General features: G+C 40.3%; 1 protein-coding gene across 5 annotated transcripts in view; it reads left to right on the top strand.

Annotated features, from left to right (window-relative positions):
* Positions 1 to 21,453, top strand: part of ARK2N (arkadia (RNF111) N-terminal like PKA signaling regulator 2N) — a 66,348-nt gene that overhangs the window by 25,741 nt on the left and 19,154 nt on the right. For 2 of the 5 annotated variants that reach the window (XM_070938961.1, XM_070938963.1), the window contains exons 3-4: positions 284 to 1,098; positions 4,114 to 4,167. In XM_070938961.1, coding sequence (XP_070795062.1) covers positions 375 to 1,098; positions 4,114 to 4,167 — 778 coding nt within the window. In that variant the 5' untranslated portion in view covers positions 284 to 374. Of the gene's footprint in view, positions 1 to 283; positions 1,099 to 4,113; positions 4,168 to 8,826; positions 9,383 to 21,453 lie in introns of those variants that run through there. The other 3 variants (XM_070938962.1, XM_070938964.1, XM_070938965.1) reach the window with 2 other exon arrangements.

Raw genomic sequence — 21,453 nt, 5'->3', positions numbered from 1 at the left:
AAAATTCTGTTTTCACTTGTCATTATGGGGCACAGAGTGTAGATTAATGAGGAAAAAAGATGAATTTCAACAGCTGTAGAATCAGGCTGCAGCATAACAAAATGGACAAAAGTGAAGGGGGTCTGAATACTTTCTAAATGCACTGTACATCCTCCTAGATTTGCCCTGCTCTGTGGCATAATAGGCAGGCTGCTTCTGAACTTTACAAAGCTCTTCATGAAATATTATCCAAAAATGTCCCCATTACCAGCTCACTCATGTGCTTTATATGTTTTTCCCTTAGGTTGCTTTCCTGCTGAAGCCCTAGGTGAGTTTGCACTTCCACAAAGCTCTGGGTCCATCCTCTGAGACCAGGAGAGACTTAAAATTCTGAAATGAAGATGGAGGCAGCAGACAGAACAGAAGAACTCATTGACCCAGAAGTCCCACCCAAACTGTCAGAGAAACAGGAGCCTGTTCTGGGTGAAGAGGGATCTATAGAACTGGATATGCCTGCTCAGAAAGAGAACCGAGCACTGGGGGAGGATTCAGCAGTCCTCGCCTCGATGCCCTGCTTGCTGATGGAACTGAGACGGGACTCCTCCGAATCTCAGCTGGCCTCGACGGAAAGCGACAAGCCGACGGCCGGTCGCATTTATGAGAGTGACTCTTCCAACCATTGCATGCTGTCCCCTTCATCCAGCGGCCATTTGGCTGATTCCGACACGCTCTCCTCCGCAGAAGAGAACGCTCCCGGCCAACCTGAGACGGCGGTCGAGGGAGACTCTTCCACCGTGTCTGTGTCGACCGTGGGGAGGAAATCGAGGCGGTCTAGATCGGAGAGCGAAACCTCGACAATGGCTGCAAAGAAAAACCGGCAATCGAGTGACAAGCAGAACGGCCGCGTCGCTAAGGTCAAAGGTCACCGGAGCCAAAAGCACAAAGAGCGCATCCGGCTACTGAGGCAGAAGCGGGAGGCCGCCGCCCGCAAGAAGTATAACCTGCTGCAGGACAGCAGTACCAGCGATAGTGACCTAACCTGTGACTCGAGCACGAGCTCGTCGGACGACGACGACGAAGTTTCAGGGAGCAGCAAGACAATCACTGCGGAGATACCAGGTAGAGGATGTTTTTTAAACTGAACTGGCAAAAAAAAAAAAAAAAAAAGCTCCTGCCATCGTTTCTCAGCTGTCGGGCTAAATTTAGAAAGGAAGGAGCAAAAAAAAAAAAGTAAATAATTCGCTAGGAGAACCAGAGCTCTGTATAAATACGAGGGGCTGCAATGTATTTTAAAACGTGACATGTTTTCAAGGCGGGTAAGGAGGGTTTCTCAGTGCTCTTATTTGCACGATAGTTCACCTTAAATAATAATAATCCAGACAAATCGTGATACTGTTGAGTTGTCCATTATTCCCCCCTCCCCCCTTTCTCCTGCCAGTTGGCATTAGTGCACCTTAGATTGTAATCTTTAAAAACAGTCTACTTTGCTGCTATTTCATTCTGAATGGGCTGTTGTTTTAAAGTGCTGCAGCTGCTCCTCTCTCTGCATCTGAAATTTCAGGAGGCATCTTACTGCTTCTACGACAAGCCCTCCTCCCTTGTTAATGTTGCACTTTCTAGCTCCGTTTCAATGCATGATAAGCTGGTTCAGCTTTGCTGCAAAGTTTTCCAATAACAGGCAACTCGGTTATTTCAGAACCCTTGTAAGGAACACTCTGCACACAGGTTGCAAATGGGTGTCTCCCCCATGCTATCCCACAGTTTCAGAAGAGAGCTAACATGCTCCACTGTGTGGATTGCACAATTATCAATACTATTTCCCCCAGCCCCACCGCCCCGCTGCATCTAAATTGAGAAGAAAAATATTTTGGCTGCTCTCATAAAATAACAGAAGGTGTGTTATTTAAAAAAAAAAATTAAAAAAAAGACTGTTAAGGCCTACATTATTCCTCTAGCTGAAATAGCATGATCAGGAATATATGTATCAAACTACTCGGCATATGGTATTCAAACATAATTGCATTTATAGCAACCTTAAAATAAAATACTGTTTAAAAATCCTTTGGTTTGCTAATCTTTTATGGGTGAACACACATCTCTTTTACACAAAAGGAAGTGAGTTTTGTAATTGCAGTTGGTGTTCTAAGTAAATCTGCTTCTATGCTGTGCAGGATGGCTTGGAAGGCTACAATGCTGAGCTCAGAACACGGCCCTTCAGGGTTCTTTCTAGCACGTGTGATGGATTCTGCCTTTGCACAATACATGGAGGTTTGCATTTGTGCTCAGGTTGCGTATTGCAGACACTGTAGCCCTCCAATCTCTTATTTTAATTTGAATCTCATGAAGGCTCTCCAAAGCATTTGAAATTAATGAAAGTTGTCACAGCTGTGTGAAGTGGATGCTTTGGACATCACATTTATTTTAAAACAATACTTAATCCTGCAGGTTTCTTTTGAAATGGTTATTTATTTGATGACAGGCTATACACAAGTATTTACTGTTGTCTTGATTAGATCAGACTAGCAAAAGCTACACATAGTGTATCTCTTGCTGGGCTTTACTATTTCAGATTGTAAATTATGTGCTTCTCCACATAAACTGTTGGTAATGCAACCAGTGGGGTACAGTCTCAGATGTTACATCCCCATCACAAATTTATTTTATTTTATTTTATTTCGAATTTATATACCGCACCTTCTCCCGAGGGACTCAGGGCGGTGTACAGCCAGCTAAATAAAATTCAATATGACTTTTGCTGGACTGATTTTGTTTGAACATAATTCAGTGCAGCCTTCATTCAAATTGCAGGTCAGGCTAGCTAATTTTCTTTTTGGCTATGTGCAAATGTTGGCTATGGGAAAATAAATTATGTGCATCAGAAAATTATGAATAGGAACAGATAAATTTTTTGCCACTGAATAAGGGATTCTATTCGAACCTGTTTATAAGACAAAATCTGTATTCATTTGTTCATTTTTAGTAAGTGTATGAACCAGACATCCAAACCTCTTCAGAGTAATATTCTGATATATAAAACTACATATAATTCTGTACTATTTATCTTAGTTGATTGAACCTTAGCAAACCTACTTAGTGTAGATTTTCCTCATTGGCAGATCCAGAAATAGTCCCCTTGGCATTTAAAAAAAAAATTCTTATGCATGAAAATTACAGGTGTAGCTATGATGTTCTTAGAAGTGTAAATCTATTATGGGGAATTTTTTTGCTATACAACAAATAGGGTTAGGTTAAAATAGGAGATTGTAAAGCTAAACAAATGTTAGTGAGCAGGCAATTGGAAGAAACATGTCGCTGCATCTTAATTCTATATTTTACATACTATATTTTTAGCATATGAAGAGATTTCACTTCACTTGATTGAGCAGGCTGCTGCCAGTGAGGGAAATGAAATTGGAAAAATAAAGTGCAAAAGTACATAATCTATACCTATTCGTTTACATTTTTGCCTATAAATAGGAAAAAAATCCCCTCCTAAAGTAATCCTGATTAGACTACATTTGAAAAAATATATAAAACATTTATGATGCTAATATTTTATCTTCTGTTGAGGTATGTATATATAATAACACATATTTTTAAGGATAAATAAGTTTGAGTTTTGACAGTTAAAACATGCACAACAGTGTTAATAAGAATTAGTATGAATTGCTTTCATTGTGCAGTGTTTATCAGTTGGTAGGAATTAGGATTGATAGCTTATACTGCCATTGGTACAAATAGAGAAATGAGTCTACAACAATTCAGTTTTAAATAAAATTACATTTTAAATGATAGAAGCGTTTAGCAACCAGAAATGGCCAGAATTCAATGCTGTCGTTTGGAAGTACCACAGCCTTGCTCAGAAACATGGACATCTGCCAAGAGGATGCTAGGTGTGTGTGCATAATGACAACATATGCTTCTTTTACCGTTGTATAAATGCCACAGTGTTTGTCATCTGATGCCAGTACCGATTGTGGCATTTGAGTGATGACTTCATTGCACTCACATAATCATTTTGGCATCATCTCAATTTGTGTCATAGCTCAGGAGGGTTGATAGACCTGGACTTGATCTGTAGTGCAGGGAAGATGGTAACAGTATTGACAAGTTGCATAATGTTTACCTTTCTAGGTCCAAGTGACAGGGAGCAACCTTCCACCATCTTTGCTGTCAATTGGAATACAGGTAGTCCTTGACTTACAACATTTATTTACAGTAGCACCCGCTCGAAATTACAACAGCACTGAAAAAGGGGACTTATGACCATTTTTCCCACTTATGACTGTTGTAGCATCCCCATGATCATGCAATCAAAATTCGGAAGCTTGGCAACTGACTCATATTGTGTCCCAGGGTCATATGATCCCTTTTTGCGATCTTCTGACAAGCGAAGTCAATGGGGAAGCCAGATTCACTTAACAACCAGGTTATTAACTTAATAACTGCAGTGATTCACTTAACCGTGGCAAAAAGGTTGTAAGATGGGGCAAAACTCACTTAACTGTCTCGCTTAGCAATAGAAATTTTGGACTTAATTGTGGTTGTAAGTTGAGGACTACCTGTAATAGCAAGCTGACCAGAAGATGGACTTCAGGCTTCTGTCTCCGACTTTAAGATGAGAAGATAAGAGGAAGCAGGGAGCATTTTTTTTTTTTTTGTACATGCTAGCAGAACTGAGGGATTAGCGCCGTGGCAGACAATGAAATAAGGAAATTCTGCATATTTCTTTTATCTTGAATGAAGAAAGGAGAGGAGGTAGAGGCTTATACCTGAGATGTAGTTAGAACTTGCTGACTGATGGACATCAGTCATGCCTTCGCTGTCCTTTGATGGCTCTCAACAGGAAAGGGAGGTCGGAGGCAGGTGCTAAAACATTGCTTTTTCAGTGGGGGCAAAGAGATTGTTTTGTTTTCTACAAATTTTTTCTTGATGACCTAAGTCATACAAAAGTGTTACATTATCTTTTTAAGAAGTGTTCCTTTTGTAGACTGAAGTCTTGTAGTTTTGCGGTTGGGATAAATGTAGAATTTCCTTAGCTGTGTCTTTGCAGAGAAATTCAGTGTTGATGTTTTTGTAGTTTCTATTGCCTGAATACAGCAGTAAGGCTGTGCTTTTGAATTCAGAACAGAATATGATTTTATTTTTATTTTATTTCAAATTTATATACCGCACCTTCTCCCAAAGGACTCAGGGCGGTGTACAGCCAGATAAAAACATACAATACAAACATTAAGAACAATTAAAAGAATATATATTAATTTGGCCCCAGTTTAAAATGACAAACCAATTAAAAATTTAAAAATTTAAAAATATGTTAAGCCAGCCCGGCTTGATGAAAAAAGAAAGTTTTAAGGGCACGGCGGAAGGCACCGAGGTCTTAGATTCTCCTTATTTCAGGGGGCAGTTGGTTCCATAGGGTAGGTGCCCCCACAGAGAAGGCCCTCCCCCTGGGGGTCACCAGCCTACATTGTTTGGCTGATGGCACCCTGAGGAGGCCCTCTCTGTGGGAGCGCACGGGTCGATGGGAGGTTGTCAGTAGCAGCAGGCGGTCTTGAAGATAACTAGGTCCTATGCCATGGAGTGCTTTAAAGGAGGTAACCAACACCTTGAAGTGCAACCGGAAGATCACTGGGAGCCAGTGCAGCTCGCGTAGGAGCAGTGTTATGTGGGAGCGCCATGCAGCTCCCGTAATTACCCGCGCGGCCTCATTCTGGACCAGTTGGAGCGTCCAGGTGCTCTTCAAGGGGAGCCCCATGTAGAGAGCGTTGCAGTAGTCCAGGCGAGAGGTGACGAAGGCATGAGTGACTGTGCACATGGAATCCTGATCAAGAAAGGGTCGCAACTGGCGAATCAGGCGAGCCTGACAAAAGGTCCCCCTGGCTACAGCCGTCAGATGTTCCTCCAAGGACAGCTGCGTATCCAGGAGGACTCCCAGATTGCGCGCCCTCTCCGAGGGGGCCAAAGACTCGTCCCCAATAGTCAGCGATGGAGTCAGCTGACTATATCGGGATGCCGGGAACCACAGCCACTCAGTCTTGGAAAGGTTGAGCTTGAGCCTGTTCCTCCCCATCCAGATGGGGATTGATCCAGATGGGGATGATCTGGATTGTTCATAATTTTCTCTGAAATATGTATCATGGTTTCAGGAGCCATCTGAAAAGTTTACCAGATGCTCCTGGTTATTCTTAGTTCCCCATGCATCCTGGTTCATGATCAGTTTTCCAGATATGGTTGGACTATAGTTTCATTAACGGTAAATAATAGTTTGCTAGTTTGTCTTTGGGGAGTTATATAAAAACCCGTGGGGGGCTATAGATTACAAAATACAAAAAACCTTGGAGGTCTTCAGGTCCAACCCCCTGCTCAGGCAAGAAAGCCTATACCAGTGGCTCCCAGTCTTTTGGGCATCAAGAACTGGTTCTCTGGAGAGAGGTTTTTCCGTGGATCGGAGGGGGCATGGTTTCATGTGCTGTGTGCATGCCGCAGATGGGACTTTACGTGGCTGGCCCGGTTTCTGGCATGCACGGACCAGGGGTTGGGGACCCCATTCCATTTCAAAAAATGGTTGTCCAATGACTTATTAAAAACTCCACTGATGGAGCACCCACAACTTCTGAAGGCAAGCTGTTCCACTGATTAATTGTTCTAACTGTCAGGAAATTTCTCCTTAGTTCTAGATTGGCTCTCTCCAATCTAGGTTAAGGGACATTAGTCTGAATTTGTGCAAAAATAACATTTTCTTTAACATCTCAACTCTTGTCTGATTTCCTAGCTGCTTTCATGAAATTTTTTATTGGTAACAGTAGAAAAATGATTTGTCATTGCCTTTTACCAAGTTATTTTTTATTTTCCAATCTATTCTACATCCTGGGATTTCTCCGTAGTCTCCTATTATTAATTTTTCATTGTTATTAGTGAAGTCTTTGGCTTTTGTTTGACAAGACCAAAGTTGACTAGATGCTGTATTTGGTATGACTTTAGTCCTACATAGGCATATCTTTACAACTGTACACTGCATTAATTTATTCTTGCCTTCCATTATGCTTTTTTGACTCCTACTTTAGCCTACTACCCTATATTTTCAGGTTGCCTTCCATCCAAGTCCGGATTATGCCCTGTTTAGCTTCTGAGTCAGACAAGTCAGCCAAATACAGTTATTTGCTGATTACCTGGATGCTAAATCTGTATGCCTATATCTTGCCCATTTATTTGATAAAGTTCCCTTTATATTAAATGATATATTGCTATTTGGAGAAAAAAAAACCACCAAAAAGTTAATCTAAAGAATCCAATTCTTCAGTCTCTGTGATTTTCTGGTACATTCCCATAGGCATCAGTTTAATAGACCAGTGTACTATATATTTGCTTTAACATCTGCAGAAGGCTGTAGCAAACTCAACTGTAGATTTATGTGGAAAAACACATTCCTCTGCCTTCACTATCATGGTTTTATTTTATAATAGGGAAGATTAGATTTTTAATGTCTCTAAAACAAAAATGTTAGCTGTTACCATCTCAGATAAAATATGCAGATGGTATGCATATGAAGCCCACACCAAAAGAATCCTGGAAAATAATTTATAATCACTGGAAATAATTAGTGTATTTCCATTTTTTCTTCATTGTTCACTGTCTGTGTTCCTCCTAATTTTTTTCTATACCCATGTTTATCTACTCTGTCCTTAGTCATTTTATTCCCTGACAAAATACCACAAATTTTGGCAATGCTCTAAATATTACCAGAATACAAATTGAAAATTAAATTTGTTTACATTTCTATGAGTATGATATTAGAAAGTTGCATCAGACTTAGTTTTATTTAAAATCTTGATTTCAGTGTGCATATTCTAATTGTGCCTTAAGTCTGGACTTTTCCAAAGTGTTTCTTTGGGAATATCTAGAATTGCGTAATTGTTAATTTGTGTGACAGAATAGTAACTGCCCATAGGAGCAGGGGTTTTTTTGCAATAAAGTCCACAGAGTAGGTCTCCAAGGTTTGGGATTTAAATTTGTTTTCCCAGCAGAGTGGTGATGGCTACCAAATTAGAAGTTTTTAAAAGGTAATTAAACAATTTAACAGACGATATCAAAGGCTACTAGTCATGATGACATACTTGCTGGGAAACATAATTGAAAGGATAATTTCATGTCTTCATCATAAGTTGTGAAGGGATATCTGAGAGCATTGTTGGGAACAGAATGCAGGACTGGATGGGTTTTTGGTCTGATTGTCTTATTTTCTTTTTAAAGCAGTGTAATTAAAGTTGGTTTGACATAATTAGTTGTGTACTGCTTCCCCCGATGGATAGCTAAGCCTCTTTTAAATGTTAGAGGCCTAGAGAATGACAGTAACCATAAGACGAACAGAACTGTCATGTTTATGGGTAATACGTTGAGGTACAACCCGGAATGGCTTGTCACCTTCAAGTCTTACTAACTCCCAAAGATACTCACCAATGGATTAATGGAAGTGAAATGCTGAACTGCTCTGATCTGCTTTGGGAGGGCTACTTTATGTTAAGAATAACATGCGTACAGCCTAGATTTGAGGTTGTTTTTTAATTTTAATTTTATTTTTTTTTTTTGCTTTCTGCAACGGCTTAAACTGCATATGGGAATTGTGTTAATTTTACTTTCTGAAAATAATTTCAAAAAGTCAAAAAGGTTCTCCTTAATTTGCGGGTGGTTTATGAACGCAGACACGGTGCTCCTCCGGGACGGTGTCTCTCGGTCAGTTAGAGCAAGCGTGTAGCTCGTTCGTCCCATACTCGCATGCCTTAAATGTGTGGATGTGATTATCTTCCTTTAATGATATCTGATGCCATGGCCTCAATGTCTTTCAAGCTGGCTTCAGTCGTGCTGGGGGATCTGGAGGAGCGACCAGGGAAATTCCAGGATTGCTTGACAGGGGCACCGTGTGGGATAGGAACTGCATAGGCAGTGTCCTAGAAGAGGCCATGAACTGCTTTGCCGAGATGCAGAGGCAGACAGAGGAGAAGTTTCGCATGTGGATAGAAAAACTCACTCGCCTGGACACCGATGAAGAAAGCAAGCAGCAACTGGAGTCCAGGGAACCTAAAGTCCCCTTAGATGGCCAAAGAATCTCCTCAACTCCTCAGGCAGGGATTTTTATGCAGGTGCCGCCGGATAGCCAAGTCCTTCCGCAGCAGCAGCCCTTTAACTCTTACGCCGGCTGTCAAAATACCGATATGGCTTTAGAGGTTCCAGAGACTTTGAATAACAATTTCCCAGCTCTCTTCCCTGAAAACGGGAATATCATGGAATCCAGCTTGAACCCATCACAAACTTAACAAGATCCTCAAGCGGCTATGGTTAACCCAGATCTTGACTGGAAAATCTGACCGTCGTAAAAACAAATAACACATTTTGGTTCCTCCTTTTAGGCTTTTTAAACAACGTTTGTTTTTCTTGTCACCTTCTTGAGAAAAGAGATGTCATTTGGTTTTGCCATTGAGATGCTCTTCCTGGCTTTCCATCAACAGAGCTTACCAGTTAGCAGGCTTATTTTGTGGATCTTACTTGTAGGACCAATCAATGTATTCCTTAACTGCTCCTTTTGCATGCCAGAATTGTTTATTTGTATATAGATATATAGATATATATAAAAAGATTTGAAATTGAAAGACTCATGCCAAATCAGTATGTCCTGTAAATATTTTCTTAAAACAAATGCTAGCATCTATATTGTGCATCTTAAACAGAATTCTAATACTGCTTGCCATGTTTATTTCCTCCATCACTTAGGGCAGAAATTGGCTGATTTGTGAATTGGAAAGTTTTCGATAAACCATTCATCTTCTCATTCGCTTTCATGCAAGTTTTTGCATTCACAGTATTTATATTTAGAGGAATCTTTCGTTTTGTAAAAACGTACTAATCCTAACGGCCAGAGGAATTTGAGAGAGAAAAATAATAGATCTATCTCTCCAAGGGTTAAATTAATTTGGGAACATTGAACGAGATTAAGTGAACATTTAGAAGCATGCATAAGAATTTATACCACCTGTCAAAACAGTAATTGTCGGTGTGGGTGTGTTTCATACAATCAAATTGTAATGTTGTGCTATCAATTCTGGACTATATTGTGAAATAATAGTGGGATTAAGTCTTGAAATTTGGCCATTTGTAAATTACAAATTGAAAGATGTTGTCATTTGCAGCCCATAAAATGCTATCAGGCACTCATGAAAGAATTCATAGCACGATCATTTTGATTGCTCTTCTTTTAGTCAGCATCTCTTGTGCTGCATATAAGTTCTTTCCCTGCTTTTCTAACCTTGATGCCAAATGACAGTTGTAAAGATTCAAGCATTAACAAATATTCTCCTCCTCCTTCTATTGTCTGGTTTATGATTGACACCCTTGTTTTCCTGATACCTGCATTGGGTTCCTTGTTGGTTCAGATAATGGCAAAAACTTGGACTCTTAAAACCCACTTAGGCTAAATTTTGAGGGACACTTCTATCTATACATTTAAGGCAGGGGTCTCCAAACTTGGCAGCTTTAAGACTTGTGGACTTCAACTCCCAGAATTCCCCAGCCAGCATGGCTGACTGACTGGGGAATTCTAGAAGTTGAAGCCTACAAGCTGCTAAGTTTGGACACCCCTGATTTAAGGGATGAAAACTCTTCTGTGCCCTGAGGCATCCCTGCTTCCAGAAGATGTACCTCTGAAAGTATATGGTAAGATTTTGTTTCGTTTTCCAAAAATTCGTTCAGAGTTCGTTTTCAGTATATTCTTTCTTTCTTATCCCATCTCCTTGACCCTAAAAAGAAAAATCCACGTTTTCCTGAACATTACAAGTAAATGTGGAAATGGTGTGTATGGACACATAATAAGATCTTGAGTAAGTGGGTTTTGCTGCATGGCTTTCTGGATTGCTGCTCTTTTTTCCATGTCTTTATTTTTTATTTTTAGGAACATTTTTCTAAGCTCTTGTTCACTAAACATTCTTCCTAGCGGTGTTGGTTGGGAATACCCATTCAGTGTTCAGTTATTGTAATTCTTTTCAGTTTAAAATTTTCTTCATGCCTGGGATAGGCTATTGAGTAAACATCCCTTACAAGTTAGATTTGGTCCCAAAGAAGTCAAAAGTTCTGATGGTTCCTATTTGGGTTTTCGCTAAAAATTAAAAATGTGTGTAGCCCAATCTGGTTAAATTTATGCCTGACTGATTCCTCACTCCACAGTTAATGAGATCTTGAATATGTTTACTCAGAAGTAAATCCCACACAGGTCACTGCAGCTTTTTCTTGGTTTAGGATTGCAACCTAAATTTTCAATTGTAAAAATTGATGGGGAATTAACAAATTGTTTGTTTGAGTATGAGGATGCTGTGTGTTTTTCTTGAGGCTGCTCCTACCACATGGAAAGCAGTCTGTGAAAGGGAAAAAGCCCTTTGAATGTAGTTTGTGAAAAGGCATGCAGTGAAATGATAAGCATTCAAAAACTCAAAAAGATCTATCAAGATCGTGATATTTAAAGCAATACCTTGGATGCCTGTACTTTATAGATATCTTCAGCTATTGCTCGTTGATCCATCTTGTTAATTTTATCTGTGAATGTTTTTTAAAGAAAAGGGATTTTTTTTTAAAAAAAAATTAAAAATATGAAAACCGGTTTCCTACCCTCTCCTCCACATAATTTATCTTAGGAGAAATAAAGCAGCTTTTTAAAAGCTACATTGTTCAGGGTATCTGTTCAAAAGGCTATGCAGGAAATAATATGTAAAACAAATGTGAATGGTTTCTAAAATAAGTTTGGTGTTAATAGTTTTCCATGTATCATATTGATATGGATGTGAATTTGATACCTTCCTAAACCTTAAAAATGTGTACATTTAACTGGTTTTAAACAGTAGGGAATCTCTTTAGTATCTTGACAAGTTGGTTTTGGTTTTTGTTTTGCCTTGAATAAAGCATAAATTTGCCATTCTTTTACAAATTAAGAATGTGTAGTGTTTATTGTATTGTAGTTACTTTGTTTTGCTCTTGAGATAACAGGTAAGAATTTAGGATTATGTTCCGAGGAGGCTGCCAGCTTTATAAGTCTTCCCAAGCACTCAGAGACCTTGGTTTAATACCATTTTCTTGCTTTAGTCATGTTCTGAAACAATTACAGGAGTAGAAGAAATCAGATATGGTTTATTGTTAGATTTTTCCCAATATATTATTTGTGGATTAGATTCTAAACTAACATATGAAACAGCTCTTGACATAATCATTGCAAAAAATAAACTTAGAATGTAAAGGTGTTTTAAAGGTCATATTTGTTTTCCACAAAATCTCTGTAGCATTCCTGTTGGTGCCAGTGAACTGGATTTTGTTAAAATGCTGCTATACAAAGACACAAGTAGTCCTCGACATACAACTGTTCATTTAGTGACCGTTCAAAGTTAGCACTGAAAAAAGTGACTTATGACCATTTTTTCATACTTATGGCCACTGCAGCCTCCTCATGGTCATGTGATCAAAATTCAGATGCTTGGCAACTGACTCATATTTAGGATGGTTGCAGTGTCCCCGGGTCATGTGATCATCTTTTGAGACCTTCTGACAAGCAAAGTCAATGGTGAAACCAGACTTACTTCACAACCATGTTACTAATTTAACAATGGCATTGATTCACTTAACAACTGTGGCAAGAAAGATCGTAACATGGGGGCAAAACTCACTTAACAAATGTCTTGCTTAGCAACATAAATTTTGGGCTCAATTGTGGTCATACATAGGGGACTACCTATGTAGCCTGACAGTCAAGAGTAAGGATATTGTTACTGTTTAAATCATGGTTTAGCAAAGGTCAGCTATGAAAAAGTGGAAGTGTCACTTCCATTAATCTCAGTTATGGGTAGTGACTTCAGGTTTCAGTACAATAAGAGCCATGATTACAACTAACTGTATTTGAAGTCATAACAGCCATGGTTATAACCAACCATATTTGAAGCAAAGTGCTCGGGTTGAGGGTAGAGAAGTTGAAGACACCAATAAACTATATCTTGATTTCAGCTAATTGCATTAGCTATCTAAAATTTGATTCAGATGCAGATTAGTACATGAAACTACCATTTGCTATCAGCAAGTAATTCTTTTTATCGGTCCCTTCATGTGTTTGTCTCTAAGATTTTATGAACATAAAAAATACAATAATTAATGGAGTGCAGAAGGAGGAACCTACCCAGGTGATGAATTAGAAACAAACAAGTAGCTGGCAAGTTTGGCTCCAAATAACTTGAAATCTTATTTCTAAAGGAGTGTATATTTTCTTTACAGTCATTTCCCCCCCTACTTTCAGAACTTTTGCTTATTTTCACCAATTTTCACCAATTGTTAGTGAATCTGATACCTTATATGCTCAGACTCTCCTTATATGCTTTAGCTCTGGCTAAATGCGGAAAATGTCAAATTGCAAATGATGAGGTGTCAAAGATTTTGGGTTCATATTGGAGATACCCAAATAGTATTGCAGTTACTAGTAATACTATTTGCTGTCACCGCAGTATTCCTTCAGTATCGCAGTGCCAATTTACCCAACTCTTAAATTTACTCTTCTTCCCCTTTATCTCCTCCTGCAAATTCCTCTGTGTGCTTTTTTTGTGGGAGTTGTTTTGTATCTTTCCCTTGAGCAGCCTCAGAAGATCAAGATCATGAATGAAGACCTGGAAACCATCCCCCTCCCCATATGATAAAATGGAGCCCCATCCAGAGTTTTCTTCCTGTTGTCTGTCACTACCAAATAGTTTTTACATTCCTCCGCTTTTACAATGAAATTGAATTCAGTAGCGGCTTACTTCTGAGTAAGTATAAGGTTGCCCTGTAAGCCACAAGTCAAGAACAACATGGAGATGCTATTCAGGTTACATATCCTACTTGGTTTGTAGTAACCCAGGAAGATTTATTTCATTGAGTTGGGTTTGTAGACAATGTATTGTCTCTGTCATTATTGTTTTGTGTGAATCCAGCCAGAGGGGACTTAAGTAACTGGAAGAGAGCATCCTGCATGGTTCATTCCATTACCACTTGCCCGGTCCTGTCAGAGGTAGGACTTTTCTAGGAAGCAAGTCCGGTTTATGATGATTAATTGGAAGTGTCAGTAGCCCAGTAAGAAATGCAATCCCAAAAAAGAATTGGAACCCAGGTCTTATCCTATTGAGAAGTGTTTTTCCTATTGCCTTGGCTCCCATACTTAACTATTAATTGCTTTAACTTTGATTTGCTAGTGAGTTATAGTGACTGATCACACGTCACACAAAGCTGCAATTCAGAGTAATTTTGGCTTTGTATCATTGCCGCGGTGGCGCAATGGTTAGAATGCAGTATTGCAGGCTTCTTCTGCTGACTGCCGGCTGCCAGCAATTTGGCAGATCGAATCTCACCAGGCTCAAGGTTGACTCAGCCTTCCATCCTTCCAAGGTGGGAAAAATGAGGACCCAGATTGTTGAGGGCAATAGGCTGACTCTGTAAACTGCTTAGAGAGGGCTGTAAAGCATTGTGAAACGGTATAAGTGCTGTTGCATGAAACTTGACATAATTTGTAAGCTATGGCTTAGCGCAATGTATGAACGAATCCAACTGTCCTCCTCAGGAAACTATCATACAGTTTATGTACTAAGTTTATGTACATCACACTAAGCCATTTCATGCAAGGGACACGGTGGCTCATTGGCTAAGGTACTGAGCTTGTCGATCGAAAGGTCAGCAGTTCAGCGGTTCGAATCCCTAGTGCCGCTAGGGGTGAGCTCCTGTTACTTGTCTCAGCTTCTGCCAACCTAGCAGTTTGAAAGCACGTAAAAAATGCAAGTAGAAAAATAGGGACCATCTTTGGTGGGAAGGTAACAGTGTTCTGTGCGCCTTTGGCATTTAGTCATGCCGGCCACATGACCATGGAGACGTCTTCGGACAGCGCTGACTCTTCAGCTTTGAAACAGAGATGAGCACCGCCCCCTAGTGTCGGGAACGACTAGCACATATGTGCGAGGGGGACCTTTACCTTTACCTAAATTACAGTAGCTGGGATGAACAGATTTCTGTGGTCCCCAAAGAAGTTAAACTATGGTTTATTTTAAATATGCTTGGTTACTTAAAGCAAGCTTTGTTGAAGTAATACGATATGGTAAACCATAAATCACAGTTTATTAAAGACGGTGTAAGCTACTGTACTAAATTTAAAGGGGGGGAAATCACATAGTTTAGTTCAGGTCTCAGATTTAGCTACTGGCTTATTGTCCTCTCCTGACACTTTTCTGCTTTTGCGTGCTGAGTATAGTTCACAGCAAAATACCTTTTTGAGGTGATGGGTCAAAGTCCCATGGTCCCCAGCTACTTAAGGTCAAAACTTGCCTATTTATTATGGCTCCATAATTTTGACATTCAGCATTATTAAAAACATAGACCACTGATGGCAGAAAAAAGACCTAGTGTTCCATCAAGTCTGTCCTTTGAGGGTTTTTTTTTCCCACTTTTAATTTTTTTAGTTTTATTTACTGTTTTTATATTTTATATTTATTTTATTTTAAATTTTGGCCAGGTGATGGACATGTGTTTATCTCAAGCTTGTTTAAACCCAGTTACTGATTATTGGTCCACTACCTCCTTTGGAAGTTGGTACCAAGCTTATTTCTGTCAATGCTAACGTGAAATAGTTGGGGTGTTGTTTTGAAAATGTTTCTGAAAAGTAGCATTACCCTCATATTGGTTAGAATTATCGTACATCCATTTTAAATATTTGGATTGAAATCATAAAATTGACAGACTTATTTCTTCTGAATGACAGGTTAATAAACATAAATGTATGTGAGCCCTTCAGGAAAAATGTATTGTTTCTGCTTGTCTCAATTATGTCATCCTAATAATTTTTATTTGTCGTTTAAAAAAAAAAATCTGAACAAATGTGAACATGAAGAGTTGTGAAATCTCGAGTTCTATCTGACAGAGGCCTCCAGATAAAATATTTCCCAGTTTCTAATCATGTTATGCGAGGTGCCCACTTCAGACTCAGAGGCCCCCTTTCCTCCCATCACTGTCTTTTCCCAATATTTAATATTTTTCTCAATATTTAATATTTCTCAAAACTCAATATTTTATATTTTTCATGGATTTGTGTTACCAGTGTGCCAAAGGTAAGGCTAATGATAACTGCAATTTCAAAGCAAATATAACAGCTAACCATAATTTAAGTTTAATGCAGTGCAAAGTTTCCTTCAAAAAAATAGGAAGTAGTGGAGAGCACAGATTTCCGGAAGCATCAACCTGGAATCTAATATCCGAAATAAACACAACCCTCAAGGTTACCCATTGTCTCTCTCTCAAATATCAAGACATTACGTGCACAGTGAAATAGGCAGCAAATGCATTTAACAAATAAATAATAAATTACTGTTTTAAAAAACCTGGTAATTTATGAAAATGCATTTTTATTTTAACCTTCACTAGGCAGCTGTCTTGTAACTTTTAATTCGAATCATCATTGCTTTCATTGGTTGTTCACAAAGGTGGTTACGAAAGCAAGCGGTCATTTCCATTAAGTTTCCATGTCGGTGGTGTGCGACTGTGGGGCGCGCTGCTCATCTCCGTTTCTTGGCGGAGAGAGCCAGCATTGTCTGAAGAAAATTTCTGTAGTCATGTGGCCAGCATGTAGTGCTGTGTATAGAGGACTATACACGTAGTCCTCAATTTACGACCACAATTGAGGCCAAAATTTTAGAATAGAATAACAGAGTTGGAAGGGACCTTGGAGCAGGGGTGAAATGCTACCGGTTCAGGCCGGTTCGCCTGAACTGGTACTAACAAATGTGACTGGTTCGCTAAACCGGTAATAAAAATGCTTTAAAAAGTTTAAAAAAAAAGTTCTGACAGTGACACGGCACAGCTGACTGACTGAACTTTTTTAAAACTTCAGGCAATAGGTAGTAAAAAAATGCTTTAAAAAGTAAAAAAAAAAAGTTCCAACAATCAGCTGTGACAATCAGCTGTGCCACGCAATCCTCGAAACTTTTTTTTTTACTTTTTAAAGTATTTTTACTATCTATTGGGGGAAGTCCGTTTTTGCTCCCAGGAGGCTTCCTTGAGGCCAAAAACGGAGTGGGGGGGGGTGAGGGGGTGCTGCGAAAGAAAGAAAGAAAAAGGGAGGGAAGAAAAAAAGAGAACGAGAGAAAGAAAGGGAGGGAGGGAGGGAGGGAGGGAGGGAGGAAAAAAGGAGAGGAAGGAAGGATCACAAACCTGGCACTAGACGCAGCTTCAGAGGATACCTTGAAAAAGCACAGCAATCAATCCAGGGCTGGAAGGGACCTGGAGGCCATCTAGTCCAACCCCCTGCTCCAGCAGGACATTGTTAAAGTGAGTTTCTGTCTTTTGAACCCCCCCGTCACATGACTACATAGCCACGCCCACCCAGTCATATGACCCCCCCAAGCCACGCCCACAGAACCGGTAGGAAAAGTTTTTAGATTTCACCACTGCCTTGGAGGTCTTCTAATCCAACCCCTTGCTTAGGCAGGAAACCCTATACTAGTGATGGCGAACTTTTTTGGCACAGAGTACCCAAACTGAAACACGGGTGTGCGCCGGAGTCCTGGAAACCTGAAGACCAGCTGGCTAGCGCGCCAGCGCACATGCGGAAACCTGAAGAGCCGCTGGTGACAGCAGATGTGCCCAACAGAGAGGGCTCTGCATGCCAGCTTTGGCGCCATCACGGCCCTATACCATTTCAGACGAACGGTTATCCAGTCTCTTCTTTAAAAACTTCCAGTGTTGGAGCATTTTACAGCATTTATGCTGCTAAGTGAGACATTCGTTAAGTGAGTTTTGCCCAGTTTTATGACTCTTCTTGCCACATTTGTTAAGCGAATCCCTGCAGTCGTTAAGTTAGTAACCTGGTTGTTAAGTGAATCTGGCTTTCCTATTGACTTTTGCTTGTCAGAAAGTTGCAAAAGGGGATGGTATGACCCCGGGACCCTGCAACCGTCATAAATATCAGTCAGTCGCCCAATGTCTGAATTTTGAGCACATGACTATGGGGATGCTGCAACAGTCATAAGTGTGAAAAATGGTCTTAAGTCACTTTTTTCAATGAACTGTTGTAAGTCGAGGACTACCTGTATGCCAATGGTGTATGGAAGGCTGTTACCTTCCCACCAAAGTGGTACCTATTAATCTACTCTCATTTGCATGCTTTCAAACTACTAGGTGGGCTGGAACTGAGACAAGTAACGGGTTCTAAATCCATCGCGCCAAGCTCGGATCTCAAACCCAGGCTGTCGACTGTCCAGCTGACAAACTCAGCGTCTTTAACCACTGAGCCATCGTGCCCCCTGATGACTGACTATCCCACTATACATCCCTATGTACTATCTCAGCAGGTATACCTCCACCCACCAATCCGATTTATGCTAAAAAAAAATAAAATAAAAATCTCCCTCCTTTCTATCACTGTATGTAAACGGCAAATGGGTTGAGATACCTGGTGCCCCACGAAGTGCATTGCATGAAAATGCTTGTTTGCCTCCGATGATCTTTTGCTAGGATTGGTGAGCGTCAGCAGCCCAACAGCTGGGGGGGGCTGCAGCCCTCCTTTGTAGCTTTGTTCTTGATTGACAGCCCACTTCAGCTGACCCAAGGCAGATAAAGCCACAATAGTGGGTAAGGTTAGGACTTCTTTGTAAAAGTGTTGGAAATGGTATGGACATCACACAGCTTTTAATTCGGCATCTGCTGAGAAGACCCAGTTATAGTATCCTTATTTCCAGGGTAGCCAACAATTGTTAAATACAGATAAAGTATAAAATCTGGGGTTGACTCAGCCTTCCATCCTTCCGAGGTAGGTAAAATGAGGACCCGGATTGTGGGGGCAATAAGCTGACTTTGTATAAAATAGAACACCGCGGGGGGGGGGGGGGAGAAAGCCCTACTAAGCAGGTATATACAAAAGTATGAAGGCTATTGCTTAACGCATTCTAAGCCGCCCTGAGTCTCCGGAGAAGGGCGGCATATAAATCGAACCAATAAATAAGTAAATAAATAAAATGATGAATGCAGATAGCAATAGTGCTTAGACATATACTGCTTCATAGTGCTTTTACAGCCCTCTCTAAGCAGTTTTACGGAGTCAGCCTATTGACCCCAACAATCTGGGTCCTCATTTTACCCACCTCGGAAGGACGGAAGGCTGAGTCAACCTTGAGCTGGTTGGATTTGAACTGCCAATGTGCAGTCAGTCAGCAGAAGTAGCTAGACCTCAACTTACGACCACAGTTGAGCCCAAAATTTCTGTTAACTAAGCAAAACGGTTGTTAAGTGAATTTTGCTCCATTTTACGACTTTTCTTGCCCCAGTTGTTCAGTGAACCAATGCAGTTATTAAGTTAGAAATTAAGTTCAGAGAATCTGGATTCCCTATTGGTTTTGTTTGCTGATTCTATGATCAGCATGATTGAATCATTGATTCTATGATTGCATGATCTATAGGGACACTAAAATGCTTATCCGTTGCCGAGCATCTGAGTTTCGATCATGTGACCAAGGGGATGCTGCAAAGGTTGTAAGTGTGAAAAACGGTTGTAAGTCACCATTTTTTTTCCAGTGTCGTGATTTCAAACCATCACTTAAACAAATGGTTGTAAGTCGAGGACAATCTGTAAAACAAATGAGTAAAAAATAAGAGGATCCATGACTGAAGTTCCCTTTTGGTACAGGTAGTCCTCGACTTACGACCACAATTGAGCCCAATATTTCTGTGGTTAAGCGAGTGAGTTTTGCCCCATTTTACGACCTTCCTTTCCTCAGTTAAGTGGCTCACTACAGTTGATATGTCAGTAACATAGTTGTTGAATCTGGCTTCCCCATTGACTTTGTTTGTCAGAAGGTCGCGGAAGGGGGGTGTCACATGACCGTGGGACACTGCAACCGTCATAAATATGAACCAGTTGCCAAGCAACTGAATGCAAATCATACGAGCATGGGGAGCAACTGGAGAAAAATCATATGAGCATGGTGAGCAACTGGGGAAAACAGTCATAAGTCCCATTTTTTGGTGCCGTTGTAACTTTAAACCGTCACTAAATGAACTCTTGTGAGCTGAAGACTACCTGTATTTAGGGGTCGTTATTTTTCACCAAACGGAAGCATCTGTTTGGTCATGGATGGTTTTCTCTTTAGATGGAGGAAAATAATATCAGTTGGAATCTGCAACCCCAAGCTGTAAAGATGCTTTTTTCAAGAGGCAACTGGACTCTCTGGTTTTTCTTTGAAGATGTTTCGCTTCTCATCCAGGAAGCTTCTTCAGCTCTGACTGGATGGTGGGGGAATGGAATCTTCAAAGAAAAAACAGGAAGTCCAGTTGCCTCTTGGAAAAAAAGCATCTTTGAGACAACCATGACCTGGATGACTGAGCCACTCCAGAGACACCCAAGCTGTAAAATCTTAAATAAGGAATGAAATTACAGCCTTCAACCAGGTAGAAAGCCATATCTCCTTGGGGGTGATCATGAGGGATTTGGCCTCCAGCAAACTCCCCCCATCTTTTTAAAGTTTTCCCTTTTGTTGTTACTGTGTTGGTTTCCCCTCTTCTCAGATTGTCAAAGTCGCAACACATCCTTTGATTTTTCCCTCTTATGATTGGGGATGAAATAAGCCTCGGAGGATTGATTGATTGATTGATTGATTGACTTATTTATTTATTTATTTATTTATAAAATGTATAGGCCGCCTGTCTTACCTCACAGTAACTCTGGACAGCATACCCAAGTCTTGCTCACATCTTCCTTCCTTCCTTCCTTCCTTCCTTCCTTCCTTCCTTCCTTCCTTCCTTCCTTCCTTCCTTCCTTTTTTTTTTTTTTTAAAATTTGATTTATATGCCGCCCTTCTCCGGAGACTCAGGGCGGCTTACAATGCGCTAAGCAATAGCCTTCATACTTTTGTATATTTATACAAAGTCAGCTTATTGCTCCCACAAACTGGGTCCTCAATTTACCTACCTTAGAAAGGATGGAAGGCTGAGTCAACCTTGAGCCTGGCGAGATTCGAACCTGCAGTAATTGCAGGCAGCTGGTCTTAATAACAGGGTGCTTTAGACCTTCCTTTCCTTCTCATCACGGCTATATCAGAAAATTTTTTGTCTAGTTTCTTTTTAAAGGCCTTTGGCTCTCTTATTAATCTTTTGTTGTCTGGGAAAAGTGAGCGCTTCCATCATCGGAGGAAATAAGAGGCGAAGATTCAGTCTCCCTTTTAAAGGAGATTAGATATCTTTGAAGGGAATCCGGCTGTAAGGCGTGAAAGTTATCCAGGTAGTCCTCAACTTTGTTTTAATGACCTTTCAAACCGAGAAAAAAAGTGACTTAACGACCGTTTTTCACATTTAAGACCAGAGATCTTATGCTAGCTGGAGAATTCTGGGAGTTGGAAGTCCACAAGTCTTAAGTTTGACTTGCCAAGTTTGAAGACCTCTGTTTAAGACCGT

The sequence above is a fragment of the Pituophis catenifer genome, unplaced genomic scaffold, assembly GCF_029215685.1.
Source record: "Pituophis catenifer annectens isolate HBS135680 unplaced genomic scaffold, rPitCat1.0.hap2 SCAF_2, whole genome shotgun sequence".
Classification (NCBI taxonomy): Eukaryota; Metazoa; Chordata; class Lepidosauria; order Squamata; family Colubridae; genus Pituophis; species Pituophis catenifer.
Note: the sequence above shows the minus strand (reverse complement) of the source record. Positions and strands in the feature narration are given on the sequence as shown.